We start from the raw sequence: 27,157 nt of genomic DNA on the forward strand, positions 1-27,157 counted from the left end.
ATGAAGAGAGAGTTGGCTGAAGTGAACTGGACAGTTAGGTTCAAAGGTAGGGCAGTAGAGGAGCAGTGGTAGACATTTAAAGAGATATTTCATAAAATTCAGCAAAGATAAATTCCAGTGAGAAAGAAAGACTTTAGCAGAAGGATGCACCATCTGTGGCTAACTAAGGAAGTCTAAGATACTGTCATATTGAAAGAAAAGTGTATAATTCTGCAAAGGTTAGTGGTAGTTCAGAAGATTTGACCGATTTTAAAAATCAACAAAGAATGATTTAAAAAAAGGAGAAAACTAGCTAGAATATAAAAACATGAAAGTAATAATTTCTACAAATATTTAAAAAGGAAAGAGTAACTAAAGTGACTGCTGGTCCTCTAGAGAGCGGGTCTGGGGAATTAATAATGGGAAATAAGGAAATGGTGGAAGCATTGAAGGCATTCTGTGTCAGTCTTCACTGTAGAAGACAATAGGATCATAATAAGACCATAAGATGTAGGAGCAGAAGTAGGCCATTTGGCCTATTGAGTCTGCTCCACCATTGAATGAGATCATGGCTGATCTGATAATCTTCAACTCTACTTTCCTGCCTTTTCCCCATAACCCTCGAGCCCTTTACTGATTAAAATCTATCTCAGCCTTGAATATACTTAATGAACCAGCCTCTACAGTCCTCTGTGATAAAGAATTCCACGGACTCACTACCCTTAGAGAAGAAATTCATAGAAATATAGAAACTAGGATCAGGAATAGGCCATTCTGCCCTTCGAGCCTGCTCCACCATTCAATATGATCGTGGCTGATCCTCTATCTCAACGTCATATTCCAGATTTCTCTCCATACCCCTTGATGCCCCTCATATCCAAATATTTATCAATTTATTTCTTGAATATACTCAGTGACCCGGCCTCCCAGCCTTCTGCAGTAGAGAATTTCACAGGTTGACCACTCTCTGAGTGAAGAAATCTTTCCTCATCTCAGTCTTAAATGGCCTGCCCCATATCCTGAGACTGTGGCTCCTGGTTCCAGACTCTCTAACAAAGGGAAGATCCTCCCTGCACCCAGTCTGTCTAGCCCTGTTAGAATTTTATACCTTTCAATCAGATCCCCTCTCATCCTTCTAAACCCTAGTGAATACAGACCCAGTTGAACCAACCACTCCTCATACGACAGTCCTGCCATCCCCAGTATCAGCCTAGTGAACCTTCACTGCACTCCCTCTATGGCAAGTATATCCTTTCTTAGGTAGAGAGACCAAAACTGCACACAATACTCCAGGTGTGGTCTCACCAAGGCTCTGTATAACTGCAATAAAACATCCTGACTTCTGAACTCAAATCCTCTTACAATGAAGGCCAAAATACCATTTGCCTTCCTAATTGCTTGCTTCACCTGCCTATTACTTTCATTGACTGGTGAACAAGGATACCCAGATCCCTTTGTACATCCACATTTCCCAATATATCACCATTTAAATAATACTCTGCCTCTCTGTTTTTCACACCAAAGTGTATAACTTCACATTTATCCACGTTATACTGCATCTGCCATGTATTTGCCCCCACACACAACTTGTCTAAATCGCCCTGAAGCCTCCTTGCATCCTCCTCACAACTTACAACCCCACCCAGTTGTGTGTCATCAGCAGATTTGGAAATATTGCATTTGGTTCCCTCATCCAAGTCATTTATATATATCGTGAATAGCTGGGGCCCAAGCACTGATCCCTGCGGTACAAAACTAGTCACTGCCTGCTGTCTGGAAAAGACCCATTGATTCCAACTCTCTGTTTCCGGTCTCTCAACCAATTCTCAATCCATGCCAGTATATTACCCCCAATCCCATGTGCTTTAATTTTGCCCACTAGCCTCTTATGTGAAACCTTATCAAAAGCTGCCTTGAAATCCAAATACACCATATCCGCTGGTTCTCCTTTATCTATTCTACTATTCTACCTTCAAAAAACTCCAGTAGATTAGTTAAGCATGATTTCCCTTTGATAAACCTATGCTGACTTTGTCTAATCCAGTTAATGCTTTCCAAATGTTCTGTACCACGTCTTTTATAATAGACTCTAGCATTTTCCCCACTACTGATGTTAGGTTAACTAGTCTGTAATTCTCTGCTTTTCTCTCTCCCTCCTTTTTTAAATAGTGGTGTTACATTTGTCACCCTCCAATCTGTAGGAACTGCTCCAGAGTCTATAGGATTTTGGAAGATGACCACCAATGCATCCAATATTTCCAGGGCCACTTCCTTTAGTGCTCTGGGATGTAGATTATCAGGCCCTGGGGATTTTTCAGCCTTTAACCCCATTAATTTCTCTGGAACCATTATTTTACTAATACTGTTTTTCTTCAATTATTCCCTCTAGACCCTTGGTTCCCTAACATTTCTGGGAAAATTTTTGTGTCCTCTTTTGCGAAGACAGAACCAAAATATGTGTTCAATTCTTCCGCTACTTCTTTGTTCCCCATTATAATTTCCCCCGTTTCTGACTGTAAGGGTCCTCCATTTGTCTTTGTTAATCTTTTTCCCTTCACATATTTATAGAAGCATTTACAATCAGTTTTTATGTTCCCTGCAAGTTTACTCTCATATTCCATTTTCCCCTTCTTGATCAATCTTTTTGTCCACTTCTGCTGAATTCTAAACTGTTCCCAATCCTCAGGCTTGCTGCTTTTTCTGGAAACTTTATATGTCTCTACTTTGGATCTTAAATGGGCAACCACTTACTCTGAGATTATGCCTTCTGGTCCCAGACTCTCCCACAAGGGAAACAAAATCTCAGCCTCTACCTGGTCAAGCCCCCTAAGAATCTTATATGTTTCAATAAGGTCACCTCTCATTCTTCTAAACTCCAATGAGTACAGGCCCAACCTACTCAACCTCTCCTCATAAGAAAATCCTTCCATACCCAGGGTCAACCGAGTGAACCTTCTCTGGACTGCCTCCAATGCCAGTATATCTTTCCTTGGATAAGGGGATCAAAACTGTTCACAGTATTCTAGGTATGGTCTAACTAGTGCTATATTTCATTTTAGCAAGACTTCCTTAATTTTATACTCCATTCCCTTTGAAATAAAGGCTAATATTCCATTTGCCTTCCCTATTACCTGTTGAACTTGTATGTTAGCTTTTGGGATTCATGCACGAGGACCCCCAAATCCCTCTGTGCTGCAGCTTTCTGCAGTCTTTCTCCATTTAAATAATATTCAGCTCCTCTATTCTTCCTGTCAAAGTGCAGAACCTCCCATTTTCCCACATATTCCAACTGCCAAGTTTTTGCCCACTCACTTAACCTGCCTATGTTCTTCTGCAGGCTCTTTGTGTCATCCTCACCACTTGCCTTCCCATTAATTTTGTGTCATCCACAAACTTGGCAATAGTACATTCACTTCCCTTATCTAAGTCATTAATATATATGGTAAATAATTTTGATCCTAGCACTGATCCCTACCTTTAATATCCTAATATGCAATCCATAAGGTCCAGGGGACTTATCAGCCTTTAGTCCCATTAGTTTCCCCAGTACATTTTCTCTAGTGATAGTTATTGTATTTATTTCCTCCACCCCATTTTTGGCCCCTTGATTATTTAGTATTTTTGGAATGCTATTAGTGTCTTTGACCGTGAAGACTGAAGCAAAGCAGTTATTCAACTCTGCTGCCATTTCCTGGTTCCCCATTATTATTCCCCCAGCCTCATCCTCTAAGGGGTCTATGTTCACTTTGGCCTCTCTCTTCCTTTTTATATGTTTGAAGAAGCTGTTATTGTCCATTTTTATATTACTTAATAGTTCACCCTCAAAGTTTATTTTCTCCCTCTATTATTTTTCTGGTCATCTTTTGTTGATTTTTTAAATAGACCATAAGACATAGGAAATTAGGTCATTCAGCCATTTCCTCTGGCTTACCACTAATCTTTGCCACATTGTATGTTTTTTCTTTCAATTTGATACTGTTCTTAACTTCCTTGGTTAACTATGGTTGGTTTATCCCCTTCCTTGAATCCTTCTTCCTCATTGGGATATATCTTTGTTGTGAGTCATTAATTATTTTCTTAAACATTTGCATTGTTCATCATCTGTTTTTTCTGCTAAACTCCTTTCCCAGTCCACTCCAGCCAACCCTGTCCTCATTCCTTTGTAATTACCCTTATTTATTTAAGTTTAACACCGTTGTTTCCGACCCAAGTTTCTCACTCTCAAACTGAATGCTAAATTCTACCATATTATGGTCACTGTTTCCTAGGGGATCTTTTACTCTGAGATAATTGATTAAAATTGCCTCATTACATATTACCAGATCCAAAATAGCCTGATCCCTGGTTGGATCCACAACATATTGTGCTAGGAAACTGTCCTGAATACACTCTATTAATTCTTGCTCGTGGCTACTTCTGACAATTTGATTTTCCTAATCTACTTGAAGATTAAAGTCCCCCATGATTAATGTACTGCCTTTTTTACATGCCTTATCACCTGATTTATTCTCTGTCCTACAGTACAGCTACTGTTAGGGGGCCTATAGACTACTCCCACCAGTGTCTTCTTCCCCTTGTTATTTTTTACCCCCACCCATATAAATTCTACACCTTCCGATCCAAGGTCATTTCATGGATCCAATTCCAATATTCCAAGCTACACCGTCAGACTTTCCTTCCTGCCTGTCCCTTTGAAAAGTCACATACCCCTGAATATTTAGTTCCCAGCTTTGATCTCCTGGTAACCATGTATCCTTAATGGCTATAAGATCATATCCATTAACCTCAATTTATGCTGTTAATTAATTAATTTTGTTCCAAATACTATTTTGTTCCAAATGCTATATGGATTTAAGTAAAGAACAATTAATTTTGTCTTTTTTTTCCCCATTTGACCTTGCTGCTGTTTTTTTATGTTTGTACACTTTGTGACTTCCTGTCACACTCTGGGTGTCATTACCTAAGCAGCTGCCCTGCAAGGCTGCCATATCCTTCTGTTTTGTAGCCTACATATCTCCTCTCCAGGACCCTCCCTGCCTCTATTTAGTTTAAAGCCCTCACTACAGCCCTAGTTATTCGACTAACCAGGACATTGGTCTCAGCACGTACCAAGTGAAGCCCACCCCATCAGAACAGCTCCCTTCTACCCCAGTACTGGTGCCAGTGCCCAGTGAACTCAAACCCTATCCCCCCACACTAATTTCTGAGCCACACATTTAACTCCTTGACTTTTTTACCCTAAGCCAGTTTGCCTGTGGCTCAGGTAGTAATCCTGAGATTATTACCTTGGAGGTTCTGCTTTTTAATTTAGCTCCTAAGTGTTCAAATTCTTTCAGCAGAACCTCCTTTCCAGGCCTATCAATGTAATTGGTACCAACATGGACGACGACAACTGGATCCCACTCCCAAGTTCCTCTCCGGCCCTGAGGAGACGTCCTTAACCCTGGCACCGGGCAAGCAACACAGCCTTCGGGACTCACGGTCATGGCTATAGAGAACAGTATCTATCACCCTAATTATACTGTCCCCTAACACTACTACTTTCCTATTTCCTCCCCCCACTTGAATGGCTCCCTGTACCATGGTGATGTGGTCAGTTCACTCATCCTCACTGCCGCCCCCGCTCTCAGCCATACAGCCTGCAAGAAGCTCGTAACTGTTGGATAATTGCAGGGGCCACAGCTGGTCGAATGCCCTGTCCACATACCTGCCTCACCTGCAGTCATACCCTCCTGTCCCTGATCACAGACCAAATTTGAATTCCCTAATCTGAAGGGTGTGACTACCTCCTGGAACAAAGTATCCAGGTAACTTTCCCCCTCCCTGATGTGGTGCAATGCTCGGACTCCAGCTCCTTAGCTCAGATCTGAAGTTCCTCGAGCTGCAAACATTTATTGCAGGTGTGTTTGCTCTGGATCACCTTGGTGTCCAGCAGCTCCCACATGCTGCAGCACCCATCCTGCTATCACAATCGTATTTTATTTAATTTATTAATAATTACTCTAGTATCCCTGCTCTTTACACTTGAAGAATCTCCCACTCTTTATACTTTATTGTAGTTAATTTTTTTCACACCAGGAAAACGTTTCTTAGAACTCTCTGAGGAAATGATATGCAAGGTGAATAAAGGGAAATCCATAGATGTGGTGAGCTGCAGAACTTTATAACATCCACCAGTTCCCCTTTATCCATAGCACATGTTACTTCCTCAATGAACTTCAATAAGTTGGTTAAACATGATTTTCCTGACACAGAACCATGGCGACTCTGCCTGATTACTTTGAACTCATCCATGTTCCATGCTATAGCTTCCTTAATAATAGCTTCCAATATTTTCCCTATGACAGATGTTGAGCTAGCTGGCCTGTAGTTTCCCGCTGGCTGTATTGCTCCCTTTTTGAATACTGGAGTTACATTTGCTATCTTCCAATCTAATGGGACCTTCTCCGAATCTAGAGAGTTTTGGAAAAATCAAACCAATGCATCAACTATCTCACTAGCCGCTTCTTTTAAGGCCCTGGGATGAAGTCCATCCGGACCCAGGCACTTGTCAGCCCACAGTTCCAACAATTTACTCAGTACTTATTCACACAGCGAATGGTTCATGTCTGGAATGCACTGTCCGGAAGTGTGATGGAGGCAGGTTCAATCGAAGCATTCAAGAGGGCATTGGTTCTATTCAAATAATCATCCAATGTGTGAGGGTATGGGGAAAAGCCAGGGCAATAGCACTAGGTCATAATGCTCATTTGGAGAGCCAGTGCAGACACGCTGGGCCGAATGGCCTCCTTCTGTGCAGTTAAAATTCTGTGATACCACTTCTCTGGTGATTGTAATTTTCCCAAGTTCCTCCCTCCTTTCCATTTCCTGATTTATAGCTGCTTCTGAAGTGTTACTTGTATCCTCTATGGTGAAGGCTGATACAAAATACCTGTTCAATTCATCTGCCATTCCTTGTTTTCCATTACCAATTCACCAGACTCACTTTCTATAGGACCAACCCTCACTTCATTAACTCATTTCTTTTTTTAAATATTTATAGAAATTCTTACCATGTTTTTATATTTCTGGCTAACTTTCTCTTGTATGCTAATTTTTCCCTCCTTATTGATCTTTTAGTCTTCCTTTGCTGTTCCTTATATTCTGTCCAATCTTCCAGCCTTCCACCTATCTTTGCACAATTATATACTTTTTCTTTTAACTTGATCTTTAACCTTTCTAGTTAACCATGGATGGTGTGTCCATCCCTTGGACTTTTTCTTACTCATTGGAATGTATCTATTCTGTGTATTCTAAAATATCCCCTTAAATGTTGGACACTGCATCTCTATTCTCCTATCCCTTAACCTAAAGTGCCAATTCACTTTAACCAGCTCTGCTTTCATGCCCTTATAATTGTCCTTATTTATGTTTAAAAACAGTCTCAGACCCATTCCTCTCTCCCTCAAACTGAATGTAAACTTCAAGCATATTATGGTTGCTGCTACCTCAGGGCCACCTTCACTATGAGATCATTAATTAATCCCATCTCCTTATACAATACCAGGGCCAGGATTTTACGGTCCCGCTGCGATGTTTCTATCCCTGGTGGATGCGGCAAGGCATTTAAATCTCCATTCAGTACAGCGGAACCATAATATCCCACCGGGTGGGAGGGGCCGTAAAATCCTGGCCCAGGTTGAGTATAGCCTGCTCTCTGCTTGGCTCCAGATCATGCTGTTCTAAGAAAATATCCCGGAAACATTCTACAAACTCCTCATCTAGGCTACCTTTGCCCATATGACCTTGGGATTCCCTTTTATGTGAGCTACCAGTCTCTTTTCATGCCCTCGCATTGCTTTTGTTATTAGTTTTTTTCACTTCCCCTCTGGTCCTTCTATATTCAACATGGTTCTCCATTGCATTTTCTAGCGGATACCTCTGTCCTATGTGCACATCTTCACTCTATCTCTCGCGTCATCCAGCGTGTTACTCACAATAAATGCTTGTGGTGGAAGAATAAGTCCAAAGCTAGTCTTTTTCCACAAGTTAGTTTATTCTTCAGACAGTTCTGTAGTGTAACAGTCTTCCTTGTACCTCCCACACCAGAATGTTCCAATTGTATCTATCGACAGTTTTGATGGGAGAACCAATGCCCATCTCCCGTCTTAACCAGGAATTGTCTTTAACACTGTAATTGCTATGCAATGTTAATTTCTGATACATTGGCATAGACCGCTCTGGATTTATTTGTCCTACCCTTCCCTTTCAAGGGAACATATATTTTCTTTGAAGGCAGCCCATTGTTCAGCCACCGTCTTGTCAGCCAACATTTGATTTCAACTTACTTGACTCAGATGCATTCTCATCCCAAAGATGCCTTTTTCCCAATTAATTATCCTTGCTGTGGGTTGTTCCTTGACCTTTTCCATGACCAACCTAAACCTTATGATGCAATGGTCACTGTCTCATAAATGCTCTCCCACTGATATTTGACCCGCTTGGGCCAACTCATTCCCCAGAAGCAGGTCCATCAGTGCCTGCCCTCTCACTGGACTGGAAACACTGCTGCAGAAAATTATCTTGAACACATTCCAGGAACTCCCACTCCTCTTGTCCCTTTGCACTATTCTTATCCCAGTCTATATTTGGATAACTGAAGCTCCCCATTATAATTATAATTCTTGCACTTCTCTGTAATTTCTTGGCAAATTTGTTTCTCTACATCCCTTCCACAAGTTGGTGGTCTACACCAATCAATGTTATTGCACCTTTTGCATTCCTTACCTCTAGCGAGAGAGATTCCGTCCTTGACCCCATTGGAACATCCTCTCTCTCCAGTTCTGCAATGCTATCTTTAATCAATACTGCCACTCCCATTCCCCCTTCTTCCTCTCCTGTCTCTCCTAAACACCTTGTACCCAGCAACATTTTACACCCAGTTCTGCACTTCTTCGAGCCAGGTCTCTGTTATTGCAATAATATCATAATTCCATTTGTCAACCTGTACCTGTAGTTCACCAATCTTATTAACCACACTCCATGTATTCACACACATGCACATTAACCCTGACTTCGACATTTTTCTTTCCCTTACTCTGACCCCCTTCTAATGACTTACTATTGCGCACTCGAATTCTATCAAACTCTCCAAGTATTCTATTTCCTTGATATAACTCTCTGATATAACCTCCTTATCAGTTAATAATTCTCTACTTCCCAATACCAGCTTTTCTCCTCTCCTCTCTGAATTTTCCCTCAGGTTCCCACCCCCCTATCAATCTAGTTTAAGCTCTACCCAACAGCACCAGCAAACCTCCCCATGAGGACATTCGTCCCAGTCTATAAGGTGCAACACGTCCTTCTTGTACAACCCAGGCAGACGTTTGTCACATTATGAAGCAACCTATCTCACTGAAACTGTCTTTCTCATAAGGGTTTCCAATCTCAAACTTTGAAGATCTGCCTTTGTAGACTATGTCCTCTTGACAACTTACTTTCCTACTGATCTTTGTGCCCTCCTTCTTGGTTTGCGATCTCTCCCTGTCCCCCTCCCATGCCCTGCTACATGGGCCACACACAATACGATGGCAGTCAGTAACAGGCCATCTGACCTGCGTTTTCGCACCATTGTGATTCTTCTGCTCAGGGCTGGTTCCCGACTTGAGGAATACAAAACAACCGAACTGCGCATGTGTGGCCAATTCCCAGCGGGCACATGTGCCTGAAGTTCATTCCCAACTAAGAACCAAAGAAGGTAAGTGTTTGAGATTCCTAATAGGTGGAATATTGACATCTATAGCAAGAGAAATGGAATACAGAAGTAGGCGACATTTGTGCAGGGTATTAAAGGATGACAAGTCCACAGGACCTGATGGCCTACATCCTAGGGTCTTAAAGGAAGTGGCAGCAGAGATAGTGGATACATTGGCTATAACATTCCAAAATTCCCTGGATTCTGGAAAGATTCCAGTGGATTGGAAAAATGTTAATATAATGCCCTTATTCAAAAAGAGGGGTGGGGGGGAGGCAGAAAGTAGGAAACTATAGACCAGTTAGTTTAACGTCTGTTGTTGGGAAATTGTTGGAATCCATTATTTAGGAAGTAGTAATGGGGCATTTGGAAAGTCAAAATGCAATCCATCAGAGTCAGCATGGTTTTATGAAGAGTAAATCGTGTTTGACTCATTTGCTAGAGTTCTTTGAAGATGTGACAAGCAAAGTGCATAATGGGGATCCTGTAGATGTAGTATATCTGGACTTCCAGAAGGCCTTTGATAAGGTGCCGCACAAAAGATTAATACACAAGATAAGATCACATGGAGTTAGGGGTAATATATTAGCTTGGATAGAGGATTGGCTAACCAACAGAAAGCAGAGAGTCGGGATAACTGGGTCTTTTTCTGGATGGCAAGCTGTAACTAGTTGGGTGCCACAGGGTTCAGTCCTTGGGCCCCAACTATTTACAATCTATATTAATGACTTGGATTCAGGGGTAGAAGGTACTATAGCTAAATTTGCAGATGACACCAAAATACATGGGAAAGTAAGTTGCAATGAAGAAATCAGAAATTTACAAATGGATTAGGTTAATGGGCCAAAATATGTCAGATGGAATTTCATGTGGATAACTGTGAGGTTATCCATATTGGTCAGAAGAATAAAAAGGCAACTTATTATTTAAATGGAGAGAAACTTCAGAATGCTTCAGTGCAGAGGGATCTGGGTGTCCTCATGCATGAATCGCTGAAAACTAGTATGCAGGTACAGCAGGTAATAAGGAAGGCAAATGGAATTTTAGCATTTATTGCTAAAGGAATAGAGTATAAAAATAAGGAAGTGTTGTTGCAACTGTACAAGGCGTTGGTGAGACCGTACCTGGAGTACTGTGCATAGTTTCGGTCCCCTTACTTGAGGAAGGATGTAGTTGCATTGGAGGCGGTTCAGAGGAGGTTCACTAGATTGATTCCAGAGATCCGGGGCTTGTTTTATGAGGAGAGATTGAGCAGTTTAGGCCTATACTCGCTAGAGTTTAGAAGGATGAGAGGAGATCTAATTGAGGTATATAAGATGTTAAAGGAAATAGACAAAGTAGACGAGGAGCGGATATTTCCCCTTGTGGGACATTCTAGGATGAGAGGCCAATAGTTTTAGGCTAAGGGGTGGTAGATGTAAATCAGAGATGAGGAGGAATTACTTTTCTCAAAGGATCGTGAATCTGTGGAATTCACTACCTCAGAGTGCAGTGGATGCCGGGACGCTGAATAAATTTAAGGAGGAGTTAGACAGATTTTTAATTAGTAACGGGTTGAAAGGTTATGGGGAGAGGGTGGGAAATTGGAGTTGAGGCCAAAATGAGATCAGCCATGATCGTATTGATTGGCAGGACAGGCTCGAGGGGCTGAATTACCTACTCCTGCTCCTAGTTCTTATGTTAGTGATATCAGATTTTTTAATATTCATTTATGGGACACGGATGTCACTGGCTGGGCCAGCATTTACTGCCAATCCCTAACTGCCCTTGAGAAGGTGGTGGTGAGCTGCCTTCTTGAGCCGCTGCAGTCCATGTGGTGTAGGTACACACACAGTGCTGTTAGGGACGGAGTTCCAGGATTTTGACCCAGCGACAGTGAAGGAACAGCGATATATTTCCAAGTCAGGATGGTGAGTGGCTTGGAGGGGAACTTTCAGGTGGTGGTGTTCCCAACTATCTGCTGCCCTTGTCCTTCTAGATGGCAGCAGTTGTTGGTTTGGAAGGTGCTGTCAAAGGAGACTTGGTGAGTTCTGCAGTGCATCTTGTAGATGGTACACACACTGCTGCTATTGTGTGTTGGTGGCGGAGGGAGAGAATGTTTAAGGATGTGGTGCCAATCAATCAGGTTGCTTTGTTCTGGACGGTGTCAAACTTCTTGAGTGTTGTGGGAGCTACACTCATCCAGGAAAGTGGGGAATATTCCATTACACTCTTGACTTGTGTTTTGTAGATGGTGGACAAGCTTTGTTGAGTCAGAAGGTGAGTTACTCATCACACAATTCTTAGCCTCTGCCCTGCTCTTGTAGCCACAGTATTTATCTGGTTAGTTGAGTTCAGTTTCTGGTCAATGGTAACCCCAGGATGTTGATAGTGGGGGATTCAGTAATGGTAATGCCACTGAACGTCAAGGGACATAAGGACATAAGAAATAGGAACTGGACTAGATATTACGGCCCCTCGAGGTCATGGCTGATGATCTTGTGTTTCGATTTCCACATTGCCATCATTCCGATATCCTTTGACTCCCTTGCCTAACAAAAAGCTAACCACCTCTGCCTTAAAAATATTCAATGACCCGCCTCCACAGTTTCTGAGGCAGAGATTTCCAAAATCGCACAATCCTGTGAGAAAAAAAAATTCTCCTAATCTCTGTCCTAAAAGGGTGACCCTTTAAAACTGTGCCCCCTAGTTCTGGACTCACCCACAAGAGGAAACATCCTTTCCACGACCATCTTGTCAAGACCGTTCAGGATCTTATATACTTCAGTCAAATCACCCCTCACTGTTCTAAACTCCAGCGGAAACAAGCCCAGTCTGTCCAACCTTTCCTCATAAGACAACCCACTCATTCCAGGTATCAATCTAGTAAACCTCCTCTGAACCACCTCCAATACAGTTACATCCTTCCTTAAATAAGGAGATCAAACTGCACATAGTATTCGAGATGTGGTCTCACCAATGACCTATACAGCTGAAGCATAACATCCTTACTTTTATAACAAAAACAGAATTACCTGGAAAAACTCAGCAGGTCTGGCAGCATCGGCGGAGAAGAAAAGAGTTGACGTTTCGAGTCCTCATGACCATTTTTGAAGGGTCATGAGGACTCGAAATGTCAACTCTTTTCTTCTCCGCCGATGCTGCCAGACCTGCTGAGTTTTTCCAGGTAATTCTGTTTTTGTTTTGGATTTCCAGCATCCGCAGTTTTTTGTTTTTATCCTTACTTTTATGTTTGATCCCTCTTGTAATAAAGGATATAATTCCATTAGCCTTCTTAATTACTTGCTGTGCCTGCATACTAACTGTTTGTGCCTCATGTACTAGAACACCCAGATCCCTCTGCACCTCAGAATTCTGCAGCTGTTCTCCAATTAAGAAATACTCTGCTTTTTTGTTCTTCCTGCCAAAGTGAACAACTTCTCACTTTACCACATTAAACTCCATTTGCCAGATCTTTGCCCACTCACTCAACCTATCTTTATCCATCTGTAACCTCATGTCCGCTTCCCAACGTACTTTCCTACCTACCTTTGTGTCATCTGTAAATTTAACTGCCATGTCTTCTCTCCCCTCAAACAAGTCATTGATGTAAATTATAAAAAGCTGAGGCCCCAGTACAGACTCCTGTGGGACACCACTTGTCATATCCTGCCAATCAGAAAAAGGCCCATTTATGCCTACTCTCTGCTTTCAGTCAGCCAGCCAATCTTCTATCCATGCTAATGGTGCTGAACATTGTGCAATCATCTGCCAACATCCCCACTTATGACCTTATGATGGAAGGTCATTAATGAAGCAGCTGAAGATGGTTAGGCCTGAGAAACTTCTGCAGTGAGGTCCTGGAACTGACGTCCAACAACCACAACCATCTTCCACTGTACTAGGTATGACTCCAACCAGTGGAGCGTTTTCCCCCAACTCCCATTGACTCCAGTTTTGCAACAGCTCCTTGAAGCCACCCTCAGTTAAATGCTGTCAAGGGCAGTCACTCTCACCTCACTGAGGACGAGGATATTTGTGGAGCCTCCTCCTCCAGTGGGGAGGCGATGGCGTAGTGGTATTGTTGCTGGACTAGTAATCCAGAGACCCAGGGTAATACTCTGCCGACCTGGGTTGGAATTGAATTCAATAAAAATCTGGTAATAAAAGTCTAATAATGACCATGAAATGCTTAGGGAAGGAAAATCCATCATCCTTACGTAGTCTGGCCTACATGTGGCTCCAGAGCCACTACAATGTGATTGACTCTCAAATGGCCTAGCAAGCCACTCAGTTATCAAACCACTACAAAGTCTCAAAAAAGGAATGAAACCAGATGGACCACCCAACATTGACCAAGGCACTGGAAACGACAATGGCAATCTCAGCCCTGTCGACCCTGCAAAGTCCTCCTTACTAACATCCAGGGGCTAGTGCCAAAATTGGGAGAGCTGTCTCACAGACTAGTCAAGCAACAGCCTGACATAGCCACCCTCATGGAATCATATCTTACAGATGATGTCCCTGAAATTACCATCACCATCAATGAGTACATCTTGCCCCACTGGCAGGACAGACTCAGCAGAGGTGGCGGCACAGTGGCGTCCAGCTGGATGTTGCCCTGGGAGTCCTCAACATTGACTCTGGACCCCATAAAGTCTCATGGCAACAAGGCAAACATGGGCAAGGTAACCTCCTGTTGATTACCACATACTGTCCTCGGTCAGCTGATGAATCAGTGCCCCTCCATGTTGAACATTACATGGAGGAAGCACTGAGAGTGGGAAGGGGGCAGAATGTTCCTGGGTGGGGGACTTCAGTGTCCATTACCAAGAGTGGCTCAGTAGTGCAACTACTAACCGAGCTGTCTGAGTCCTAAAGGACATCGCTGCTAGACTGGATCTGTGGCAGGTGGTGAGGGAATCAACAAGAGGGAAAAACATACTTGACCTCGTCCTCATCAATCTACCTGCCAAAGGTGTATCTGTCCATGACAGTGTCGATAGGAGTGACCGCCGCACGGTCACTGTGGAGATGAAGTCCCACCTTCACATTGAGGATACCCTCCATCGTGTTGTGTGGCACTACCACAGTGCTAAACGGGATAGATTTCAAACAGATCTAGCAACTCAAGACTGGGCATCCATGAGGCGCTGTGGGCCATCAGCAGCAGCAGAATTGTACTCGAACACAATCTGTAACCTCATGGCCCAGCATATCCCCCACTCTACCATTACCATCAAGCTAGGGGATCAACCCTGGTTCAATGAAGAGTGCAGGAGGGCATGCCAGGAGCGACACCGGGAGCAGCACCAGCATCAGGACCGACACCGGGACTGGGAGTGACACCGGGAGCGACACCGGGAGTGACACCAGCAGTGACACCAGCAGTGACACCGGGATCGGCACCGGGAGTGACACCGGGAACAGCACCGGGTGTGACACCAGGAGCGACACCAGGAGTGACACCAGGAGCAGCACCAGGACCGACACTGGGAGCAACACCAGGACCGACACCGGGAGCGACACCGGGAGGGGATCCAGGAGTGAAGCCGGGAGCAGCACGGGGAGCAGCACCGGATGTGACACCTGGAGCGGCACCGGGAGTGAAGCCGGGAGCGGATCCGGGAGCGGATCCGGGGAGCAGCACCGGATGCGACACCGGAAGCAGCACCAGGACAAACATCGGGAGCAGCACCAACACCGACACCGGGACTAGCACCAGGACCGATACCGGGAGCAGCACCAGGACCGATACCGTGAGCAGCACCAGGAGTGACACTGGGAGCAGCACCGGGAGCAGCACCGGGATCAGCACTGGGAGCAGCACCAGGAGGGACACCGGGAGTGAAACCGGGAGCAGCACAGGGAGCAGCACAGGGAGCGACACCGGGAGCGACACAGGGAGCGACACCGGGAGCAGCACCCGGAGCAGCACCCGGAGCAGCACCCGGAGCAGCACCGGGAGTGACACCGGGAGCAGCACCAGCAGTGACAGTGGGAGTGACACCGGGAGAAGCATCGGGAGTGACACCAGGACGAACACCAGGAGCAGCACCGGGACCGACACCGGGAGCAGCACCGGGACCGACACCGGGAGCAGCACCGGGTCCGACACCGGGAGCAGCACCGGGTCCGACACCGGGAGCAGCACCGGGTCCGACACCGGGAGCAGCACCGGGTCCGACACAGGGAGCAGCACCGGGTCCGACACAGGGAGCAGCACCGGGTCCGACACAGGGAGCAGCACCGGGTCCGACACAGGGAGCAGCACCGGGTCCGACACGGAGCAGCACCGGGAGCGACACCGGGAGCAGCACCGGGAGCGACACCGGGAGCAACACCGGGAGCGGCACCGGGAGCAGCACCGGGAGCAGCACCGGGAGCAGCACCGGGAGCAGCACCGGGAGCAGCACCGGGAGCGACACCGGGAGCGACACCGGGAGCAGCACCGGGAGCGACACCGGGAGTGACACCGGGAGTGACACCAGGACTAGCACCAGGACCGACACCGAGAACAGCACCGGGACCGACACCGGGAGCAGCACCGGGAGCGACACCGGGATCAGCACCAGGATCAGCACCGGGAGCGACACCGAGAGCAGCACAGGGAGTGACACCGGGACCAAAACCGGGAGGGGCACCGGGACCGACCCCGGGAGGGGCACCGGGAGCAGCACCGGGAGGGACACCGGGAGCAGCACCGGGAGGGACACCGGGAGCAGCACCGGGAGGGACACCGGGAGCAGCACCGGGAGCAGCACCGGGAGGGACACCGGGAGCAGCACCGGGAGGGACACCGGGAGGGACACCGGGAGGGACACCGGGAGCAGAACCGGGAGCAGCACCGGGAGCAGCACCGGGAGCAGCACCGGGAGGGACACCGGGAGCAGCACCGGGAGGGACACCGGGAGCAGCGCCGGGAGGGACACCGGGAGCAGCGCCGGGAGGGACACCGGGAGCAGCGCCGGGAGGGACACCGGGAGCAGCGCCGGGAGGGACACATGGAACGACACCGGGAGTGACACCGGGATAAGCACCAGGAGTGTCTCCTGGAGCAGCACCGTGTGTGACAATGGGAGGGACACCAGGTGTGACACCGTGGGCAGCACCGGCAGCAGCACCGGGTGTGACACTGGGAGCGACACCGGGAGTGACACCGGGAGCAGCACCGGGATCAGCACCAGGAGCGACACCGGGAGCGACACCAGGACCGGCACCGGGAGCAGGACCGGGACCGGCACCGGGAGCAGGACCGGGAGCAGGACCGGGAGCAGGACCGGGAGTGACACCGGATCTGCACTGGGAGTGACACTGGGAGCAGCACCGGGTGTGACACCAGGAGCAACACCAGGAGTGACACCAGGAGCAGCACCAGGACTGACACTGGGAGCAACACCAGGACCGACACCGGGAGCAACACCAGGACCGACACCGGGAGCAACACCAGGACCGACACCGGGAGCGACACCGGGAGCAGCACCAGGACCGACACCGGGACTAGCACCAGGACCGACACCGAGAACAGACCAGGACCGACACCGGGAGCAGCACCGGGAGTGACACTGAGAGCAGCACCGGGAGCGACACCGGGATCAGCACCGGGAGCGACACGGGGACACCGAGAGCAGCACAGGGAGTGACACCGGGACCGGCACCGGGACCGACACCGGGAGGGGCACCGGGACCGACACCGGGAGGGGCACCGGGACCGACACCGGGAGGGGCACCGGGACCGACACCGGGAGGGGCAACGGGACCGACACCGGGAGGGGCAACGGGACCGGCACCGGGAGGGGCAACGGGACCGGCACCGGGAGGGGCACCGGGACCGGCACCGGGAGGGGCACCGGGACCGGCACTGGGACCGGCACCGGGAGGGGCACCGGGAGGGACATCGGGAGCAGCACCGTGAGTGACACCGGGAGCATCACAGGGAGGAGCACCGGGTGTGACAACGGGAGTGACACATGGAGCGACACCGAGAGCGATACCAGGAGTGATAACGGGAGTGACACCGGGATAAACACCAGGAGTGTCTCCGGGAGCAGCACCGTGTGTGACACTGAGAGGGACACCAGCAGTGACAGTGGGAGTGACATCGGGAGCGACACCAGGATGGACACCGGGAGCTGCACCGGGTCCGACACCGGGAGCTGCATCGGGTCCGACACCGGGAGCTGCACCGGGTCCGACACCGGGAGCTGCACCGGGTCCGACACCGGGAGCTGCACCGGGTCCGACACCGGGAGCTGCACCGGGTCCGACACCGGGAGCTGCACCGGGACGGACACCGGGAGCAGCACCGGGACGGACACCGGGAGCAGCCCTAGGAGTGACACTGGGAGGGACACTGGGAGCAGCACCGTGAGTGACACCGGGAGCAGCACCGGGTGTGACACCGGGAGTGACACATGGAATGACACCGGGAGTGACACCGGGATAAGCACCAGGAGTGTCTCCTGGAGCAGCACCGTGTGTGACAATGGGAGGGACACCGGGTGTGACACCGTGGGCAGCACCGGGAGCAGCATCGGGTGCGACACCGGGAGCGACACCGGGAGCAGCACCGGGAGCAGCACCGGGAGCAGCACCGGGAGCAGCACCGGGAGCAGCACCAGGAGCAGCACCCCGAGGGATACTGGGAGCAGCACCGGCAGTGACATCGGGAGCAGCACCGGGATCAGCACTAGGAGCGACACCGGGATCAGCACCGGGACCGGCACCGGGAGCAGCACCGGGTCCGACACGGAGCAGCACCGGGAGCGACACCGGGAGCAGCACCGGGAGCGACACCGGGAGCAGCACCGGGAGCGACACCGGGAGCAGCACCGGGAGCGACACCGGGAGCAGCACCGGGAGCAGCACCGGGAGCGACACCGGGAGCAGCACCGGGAGCAGCACCGGGAGTGACACCGGGAGTGACACCGGGAGTGACACCGGGAGCAGCACCAGGACCGACACCGGGAGCAGCACCAGGACCGACACCGAGAACAGCACCGGGACCGACACCGGGAGCAGCACCGGGAGCACCACCGGGAGCGACACCGGGATCAGCACCGGGAGCGACACCGAGAGCAGCACAGGGAGCGACACCGGGAGCAGCACCGGGACCGACACCGGGAGGGGCACCGGGACCGACACCGGGAGGGGCACCGGGACCGACACCGGGAGGGGCACCGGGACCGACCCCGGGAGGGGCACCGGGACCGACCCCGGGAGGGGCACCGGGACCGACCCCGGGAGGGGCACCGGGAGGGACACCGGGAGCAGCACCGGGAGGGACACCGGGAGCAGCACCGGGAGCAGCACCGGGAGCAGCACCGGGAGGGACACCGGGAGCAGCACCGGGAGGGACACCGGGAGCAGCACCGGGAGGGACACCGGGACAGCACCGGGAGGGACACCGGGAGCAGCACCGGGAGCAGCACCGGGAGCAGCACCGGGAGCAGCACCGGGAGCAGCACTGGGAGAGACACCGGGAGCAGCCCTAGGAGTGACACTGGGAGGGACACTGGGAGGGACACTGGGAGCAGCACCGTGAGTGACACCGGGAGCAGCACCGGGTGTGACACCGGGAGTGACACATGGAACGACACCGGGAGTGACACCGTGATAAGCACCAGGAGTATCTCCTGGAGCAGCACCGTGTGTGACAATGGGAGGGACACCGGGTGTGACACAGTGGGCAGCACCGGCAGCAGCATCGGGTGCGGCACTGGGAGCGACACCGGGAGCGACACCGAGAGCAGCACCGGGAGCAGCACCGGGAGGTATACTGGGAGCAGCACCAGGAGCAGCACCCCGAGGGATACTGGGAGCAGCACCGGCAGTGACATCGGGAGCATCACCGGGATCAGCACTAGGAGCAACACCGGGATCAGCACCGGGACCGGCACCGGGAGCAGCACCGGGTGTGACACTGGGAGTGACACCGGGAGTGACACCGCGAGCAGCACCAGGAGTGACACCGGGAGCAGCACCAGGAGCGACACCCCGAGGGATACTGGGAGCAGCACCGGCAGTGACATCGGGAGCAGCACCGGGATCAGCACTAGGAGCAACACCGGGATCAGCACCGGGACCGACACCGGGACCGGCACCGGGAGCAGCACCGGGTGTGACACTGGGAGCGACACCGGGAGTGACACTGGGAGCGACACCGGGAGTGACACCGGGAGCAGCACCAGGAGCAACCCCGGGAGCAACCCCGGGAGCGACACCGGGAGCAGCACCAGGAGCGACACCGGGAGCAGCACCAGGAGTGACACCGGGTTCAGCACCGGCAGGGATACTGGGAGCAGCACCGGGAGTGACACCGGGAGCAGCCCTAGGAGTGACACTGGGAGAGACACTGGGAGCAGCACCGTGAGTGACACCGGGAGCAGCACCGGGTGTGACACCGGGAGTGACACATGGAACGACACCGGGAGTGACACCGGGATAAGCACCAGGAGTGTCTCCTGGAGCAGCACCGTGTGTGACAATGGGAGGGACACCGGGTGTGACACCGTGGGCAGCACCGGCAGCAGCATCGGGTGCGGCACCGGGAGCGACACCGGGAGCAGCACCGGGAGGTATACTGGAAGCAGCACCAGGAGCAGCACCCCGAGGGATACTGGGAGCAGCACCGGCAGTGACATCGGGAGCAGCACCGGGATCAGCACTAGGAGCAACACCAGGATCAGCACCGGGACCGACACCGGGACCGGCACCAGGAGCAGCACCGGGTGTGACACTGGGAGCGACACTGGGAGCGACACCGGGAGTGACACCGGGAGCAGCACCAGGAGCGACACCGGGAGCAGCACCAGGAGCGACACCGGGAGCGACACCGGGAGCGACACCGGGAGCAGCACCGGGAGTGACACCGGGTTCAGCACCGGGAGGGATACTGGGAGCAGCACCGGGAGTGACACCGGGAGCAGCACCGGGATCAGCACCAGGAGCGACACCAGGAGCGACACCGGGACCGGCACCGGGAGCAGGACCGGGAGCAGAACCGGGAGCAGCACCGGGAGTGACACCGGATCTGCACTGGGAGTGACACTGGGAGCAGCACCGGGTGTGACACCAGGAGCAACACCAGGAGTGACACCGGGAGCAGCACCAGGACTGACACCGGGAGCGACACCAAGAGTGACACCGGGAGTGACACCGGGAGCAGCACCGGGAGCGACACCAGGAGCGACACCGGGAGGGCCACCGGGAGGGACACCAGGAGTGAAGTCGGGAGCGGATCCGGGAGCGAAGCCGGGAGCAGCACGGGGAGCGGCACCGGATGCGACACCGGGAGCGGCACCGGGAGCGACACCGGGAGCGACACCGGGAGTGACACCGGGAGCAGCACCAGGACAAACATCGGGAGCAGCACCGACACCGGGAGCAGCACCAGGACCGACACCGGGATTAGCACCAGGACCGATACCGGGAGCAGCACCGGGACCGATACCGGGAGCAGCACCGGGACCGATACCGGGAGCAGCACCGGGACCGATACCGGGAGCGACACCGGGATCAGCACCGGGTGCAGCACAGGGAGCGACACCGGGAGCAGCACAGGGAGCGACACCGGGAGCAGCACAGGGAGCGACACCGGGAGCAGCACAGGGAGCGACACCGGGAGCAGCACAGGGAGCGACACCGGGAGCAGCACAGGGAGCGACACCGGGAGCAGCACAGGGAGCGACACCGGGAGCAGCACAGGGAGCGACACCGGGAGCAGCACAGGGAGCGACACCGGGAGCAGCACAGGGAGCGACACCGGGAGCAGCACAGGGAGCGACACCGGGAGCAGCACAGGGAGCGACACCGGGAGCAGCACAGGGAGCGACACCGGGAGCAGCACAGGGAGCGACACCGGGAGCAGCACAGGGAGCGACACCGGGAGCAGCACAGGGAGCGACACCCGGAGCAGCACAGGGAGCGACACCCGGAGCAGCACAGGGAGCGACACCCGGAGCAACACAGGGAGCGACACCAGGAGCAGCACAGGGAGCGACACCGGGAGCAGCAGAGGGAGCGACACCGGGAGCAGCACAGGGAGCGACACCGGGAGCAGCACAGGGAGTGACACCGGGAGCAGCACCAGCAGTGACACCGGGAGCGACACCAGGACCGACACCGGGAGCAGCACCAGGACCGACACCGGGAGCAGCACCAGGTCCGACACCGGGAGCAGCACCAGGTCCGACACCGGCAGCTGCACCAGGTCCGACACCGGCAGCTGCACCAGGTCCGACACCGGGAGCAGCACCGGGAGCGACACCGGGAGCATCACGGGAGCGACACCGGGAGTGACACCGGGAGTGCCACCGGGAGCAGCACCAGGACCGACACCGGGACTAGCACCAGGACCGACACCGGGAGCAGCACCGGGAGTGACACTGAGAGCAGCACCGGGAGCACCACCGGGAGCGACACTGGGATCAGCACCGGGAGCGACACGGGGACACCGAGAGCAGCACAGGGAGCGACACCGGGACCGACACCGGGAGGGGCACCAGGAGGGGCACCGGGACCGACACCGGGAGGGGCACCGGGACCGACACCGGGAGGGGCACTGGGACCGGCACCGGGAGGGACACCGGGAGCAGCACCGTGAGTGACACCGGGAGCATCACAGGGAGGAGCATCGGGTGTGACAACGGGAGTGACACATGGAGCGACACCGAGAGCGATACCAGGAGTGATAACGGGAGTGACACCGGGATAAACACCAGGAGTGTCTCCGGGAGCAGCACCGTGTGTGACACTGGGAGGGACACCAGCAGTGACAGTGGGAGTGACATCGGGAGCGACACCAGGATGGACACCGGGAGCTGCACCGGGTCCGACACCGGGAGCTGCACCGGGTCCGACACCGGGAGCTGCATCGGGTCCGACACCGGGAGCTGCACCGGGTCCGACACCGGGAGCCGCACCGGGTCCGACACCGGGAGCCGCACCGGGTCCGACACCGGGAGCCGCACCGGGTCCGACACCGGGAGCCGCACCGGGTCCGACACCGGGAGCAGCACAGGGAGCGACACCGGGAGCAGCACAGGGAGCGACACCGAGAGCAGCACAGGGAGCGACACCGGGAGCAGCACAGGGAGCGACACCGGGAGCAGCACAGGGAGCGACACCGGGAGCAGCACAGGGAGCGACACCGGGAGCAGCACAGGGAGCGACACCCGGAGCAGCACAGGGAGCGACACCCGGAGCAGCACAGGGAGCGACACCCGGAGCAACACAGGGAGCGACACCAGGAGCAGCACAGGGAGCGACACCGGGAGCAGCACAGGGAGCGACACCGGGAGCAGCACAGGGAGCGACACCGGGAGCAGCACAGGGAGTGACACCGGGAGCAGCACCAGCAGTGACACCGGGAGCGACACCAGGACCGACACCGGGAGCAGCACCAGGACCGACACCGGGAGCAGCACCAGGTCCGACACCGGGAGCAGCACCAGGTCCGACACCGGCAGCTGCACCAGGTCCGACACCGGCAGCTGCACCAGGTCCGACACCGGGAGCAGCACCGGGAGCGACACCGGGATCATCACGGGAGCGACACCGGGAGTGACACCGGGAGTGCCACCGGGAGCAGCACCAGGACCGACACCGGGACTAGCACCAGGACCGACACCGGGAGCAGCACCGGGAGTGACACTGAGAGCAGCACCGGGAGCACCACCGGGAGCGACACTGGGATCAGCACCGGGAGCGACACGGGGACACCGAGAGCAGCACAGGGAGCGACACCGGGACCGACACCGGGAGGGGCACCAGGAGGGGCACCGGGACCGACACCGGGAGGGGCACCGGGACCGACACCGGGAGGGGCACTGGGACCGGCACCGGGAGGGACACCGGGAGCAGCACCGTGAGTGACACCGGGAGCATCACAGGGAGGAGCATCGGGTGTGACAACGGGAGTGACACATGGAGCGACACCGAGAGCGATACCAGGAGTGATAACGGGAGTGACACCGGGATAAACACCAGGAGTGTCTCCGGGAGCAGCACCGTGTGTGACACTGGGAGGGACACCAGCAGTGACAGTGGGAGTGACATCGGGAGCGACACCAGGATGGACACCGGGAGCTGCACCGGGTCCGACACCGGGAGCTGCACCGGGTCCGACACCGGGAGCTGCATCGGGTCCGACACCGGGAGCTGCACCGGGTCCGACACCGGGAGCCGCACCGGGTCCGACACCGGGAGCCGCACCGGGTCCGACACCGGGAGCCGCACCGGGTCCGACACCGGGAGCCGCACCGGGTCCGACACCGGGAGCAGCACCGGGAGCGACACCGGGAGCAGCAACGGGAGCGACACCGGGTGTGACACCGGGAGTGACACCGGGAGTGCCACCGGGAGTGCCACCGGGAGCAGCACCAGGACCGACACCGGGACTAGCACCAGGACCGACACCGGGACTAGCACCAGGACCGACACCGAGAACAGCACCGGGACCGACACTGGGAGCAGCACCGGGAGTGACACTGAGAGCAGCACCGGGAGCGACACGGGGACACCGAGAGCAGCACAGGGAGCGACACCGGGACCGACACTGGGAGGGGCACCGGGACCGACACCGGGAGGGGCACCGGGACCGGGAGGGGCACCGGGACCGGGACCGGGAGGGGCACCGGGACCGGGACCGGGAGGGGCACCGGGTGTGACAACGGGAGTGACACATGGAGCGACACCGAGAGCGACACCGGGATAACACCAGGAGTGTCTCCGGGAGCAGCACCGTGTGTGACACTGGGAGGGACACCAGCAGTGACAGTGGGAGTGACATCGGGAGCGACACCAGGATGGACACCGGGAGCTGCACCGGGTCCGACACCGGGAGCTGCACCGGGTCCGACACCGGGAGCTGCACCGGGTCCGACACCGGGAGCTGCATCGGGTCCGACACCGGGAGCTGCACCGGGTCCGACACCGGGAGCCGCACCGGGTCTGACACCGGGAGCCGCACCAGGACCGACACCGAGAACAGCACCGGGACCGACACTGGGAGCAGCACCGGGAGTGACACTGAGAGCAGCACCGGGAGCGACACGGGGACACCGAGAGCAGCACAGGGAGCGACACCGGGACCGACACTGGGACCGACACTGGGAGGGGCACCGGGACCGACACCGGGAGGGGCACCGGGACCGGGAGGGGCACCGGGACCGGGACGGGGAGGGGCACCGGGACCGGGACCGGGAGGGGCACCGGGTGTGACAACGGGAGTGACACATGGAGCGACACCGAGAGCGACACCGGGATAACACCAGGAGTGTCTCCGGGAGCAGCACCGTGTGTGACACTGGGAGGGACACCAGCAGTGACAGTGGGAGTGACATCGGGAGCGACACCAGGATGGACACCGGGAGCTGCACCGGGTCCGACACCGGGAGCTGCACCGGGTCCGACACCGGGAGCTGCATCGGGTCCGACACCGGGAGCTGCACCGGGTCCGACACCGGGAGCCGCACCGGGTCCGACACCGGGAGCCGCACCGGGTCCGACACCGGGAGCCGCACCGGGTCCGACACCGGGAGCCGCACCGGGTCCGACACCGGGAGCAGCACCGGGAGCGACACCGGGAGCAGCAACGGGAGCGACACCGGGTGTGACACCGGGAGTGACACCGGGAGTGCCACCGGGAGCAGCACCAGGACCGACACCGGGACTAGCACCAGGACCGACACCGGGACTAGCACCAGGACCGACACCGAGAACAGCACCGGGACCGACACTGGGAGCAGCACCGGGAGTGACACTGAGAGCAGCACCGGGAGCGACACGGGGACACCGAGAGCAGCACAGGGAGCGACACCGGGACCGACACTGGGACCGACACTGGGAGGGGCACCGGGACCGACACCGAGAGGGGCACCGGGACCGGGAGGGGCACCGGGACCGGGACCGGGAGGGGCACCGGGACCGGGACCGGGAGGGGCACCGGGTGTGACAACGGGAGTGACACATGGAGCGACACCGAGAGCGACACCGGGATAACACCAGGAGTGTCTCCGGGAGCAGCACCGTGTGTGACACTGGGAGGGACACCAGCAGTGACAGTGGGAGTGACATCGGGAGCGACACCAGGATGGACACCGGGAGCTGCACCGGGTCCGACACCGGGAGCTGCACCGGGTCCGACACCGGGAGCTGCATCGGGTCCGACACCGGGAGCTGCACCGGGTCCGACACCGGGAGCCGCACCGGGTCCGACACCGGGAGCCGCACCGGGTCCGACACCGGGAGCCGCACCGGGTCCGACACCGGGAGCCGCACCGGGTCCGACACCGGGAGCAGCACCGGGAGCGACACCGGGAGCAGCAACGGGAGCGACACCGGGTGTGACACCGGGAGTGACACCGGGAGTGCCACCGGGAGCAGCACCAGGACCGACACCGGGACTAGCACCAGGACCGACACCGGGACTAGCACCAGGACCGACACCGAGAACAGCACCGGGACCGACACTGGGAGCAGCACCGGGAGTGACACTGAGAGCAGCACCGGGAGCGACACGGGGACACCGAGAGCAGCACAGGGAGCGACACCGGGACCGACACTGGGACCGACACTGGGAGGGGCACCGGGACCGACACCGGGAGGGGCACCGGGACCGGGAGGGGCACCGGGACCGGGACCGGGAGGGGCACCGGGACCGGGACCGGGAGGGGCACCGGGTGTGACAACGGGAGTGACACATGGAGCGACACCGAGAGCGACACCGGGATAACACCAGGAGTGTCTCCGGGAGCAGCACCGTGTGTGACACTGGGAGGGACACCAGCAGTGACAGTGGGAGTGACATCGGGAGCGACACCAGGATGGACACCGGGAGCTGCACCGGGTCCGACACCGGGAGCTGCACCGGGTCCGACACCGGGAGCTGCATCGGGTCCGACACCGGGAGCCGCACCGGGTCCGACACCGGGAGCCGCACCGGGTCCGACACCGGGAGCCGCACCGGGTCCGACACCGGGAGCAGCACCGGGAGCGACACCGGGAGCAGCAACGGGAGCGACACCGGGTGTGACACCGGGAGTGACACCGGGAGTGACACCGGGAGTGCCACCGGGAGCAGCACCAGGACCGACACCGAGAACAGCACCGGGACCGACACTGGGAGCAGCACCGGGAGTGACACTGAGAGCAGCACCGGGAGCGACACGGGGACACCGAGAGCAGCACAGGGAGCGACACCGGGACCGACACTGGGACCGACACTGGGAGGGGCACCGGGACCGACACCGGGAGGGGCACCGGGACCGGGAGGGGCACCGGGACCGGGACCGGGAGGGGCACCGGGTGTGACAACGGGAGTGACGCATGGAGCGACACCGAGAGCGACACCGGGATAACACCAGGAGTGTCTCCGGGAGCAGCACCGTGTGTGACACTGGGTGGGACACCGGGAGCGACACTGTGGGCTGCACCGGGAGCAGCACCGGGAGTGACTCCGGGAGC

At 55.0% G+C, this 27,157-nt stretch overlaps 1 protein-coding gene across 1 annotated transcript; it reads left to right on the forward strand.

Annotated features, from left to right (window-relative positions):
• LOC121288998 (hornerin-like) lies at positions 1–23,031 on the forward strand. The gene is made up of 9 exons (XM_041207859.1): positions 1–46; positions 5,316–5,432; positions 9,608–9,715; positions 15,140–16,160; positions 16,213–17,250; positions 17,368–18,600; positions 18,778–20,565; positions 20,769–21,837; positions 22,498–23,031. The coding sequence occupies exons 1-9, from the start codon at positions 1–3 to the stop codon at positions 23,029–23,031; spliced, it is 6,954 nt and encodes a 2,317-aa protein (XP_041063793.1).
• The last annotated feature ends 4,126 nt before the right edge of the window (positions 23,032–27,157 follow it).

The sequence above is a fragment of the Carcharodon carcharias genome, chromosome 16 (assembly GCF_017639515.1).
Source record: "Carcharodon carcharias isolate sCarCar2 chromosome 16, sCarCar2.pri, whole genome shotgun sequence".
Taxonomy (NCBI): domain Eukaryota; kingdom Metazoa; phylum Chordata; class Chondrichthyes; order Lamniformes; family Lamnidae; genus Carcharodon; species Carcharodon carcharias.

Coding starts and splice junctions, on each gene's coding strand:
- LOC121288998 (XM_041207859.1), top strand. CDS start 1: ATGAAGAGAGAGTTGGCTGAAGTGAACTGGACAGTTAGGTTCAAAG. Junction 47..5,315: donor CTGGACAGTTAGGTTCAAAG/GTAGGGCAGTAG, acceptor AAATTCTTTCAG/CAGAACCTCCTTTCCAGGCC. Junction 21,838..22,497: donor GGAGCAGCACCAGGACCGAC/ACCGGGAGCAGC, acceptor GAGCGACACCAG/GATGGACACCGGGAGCTGCA.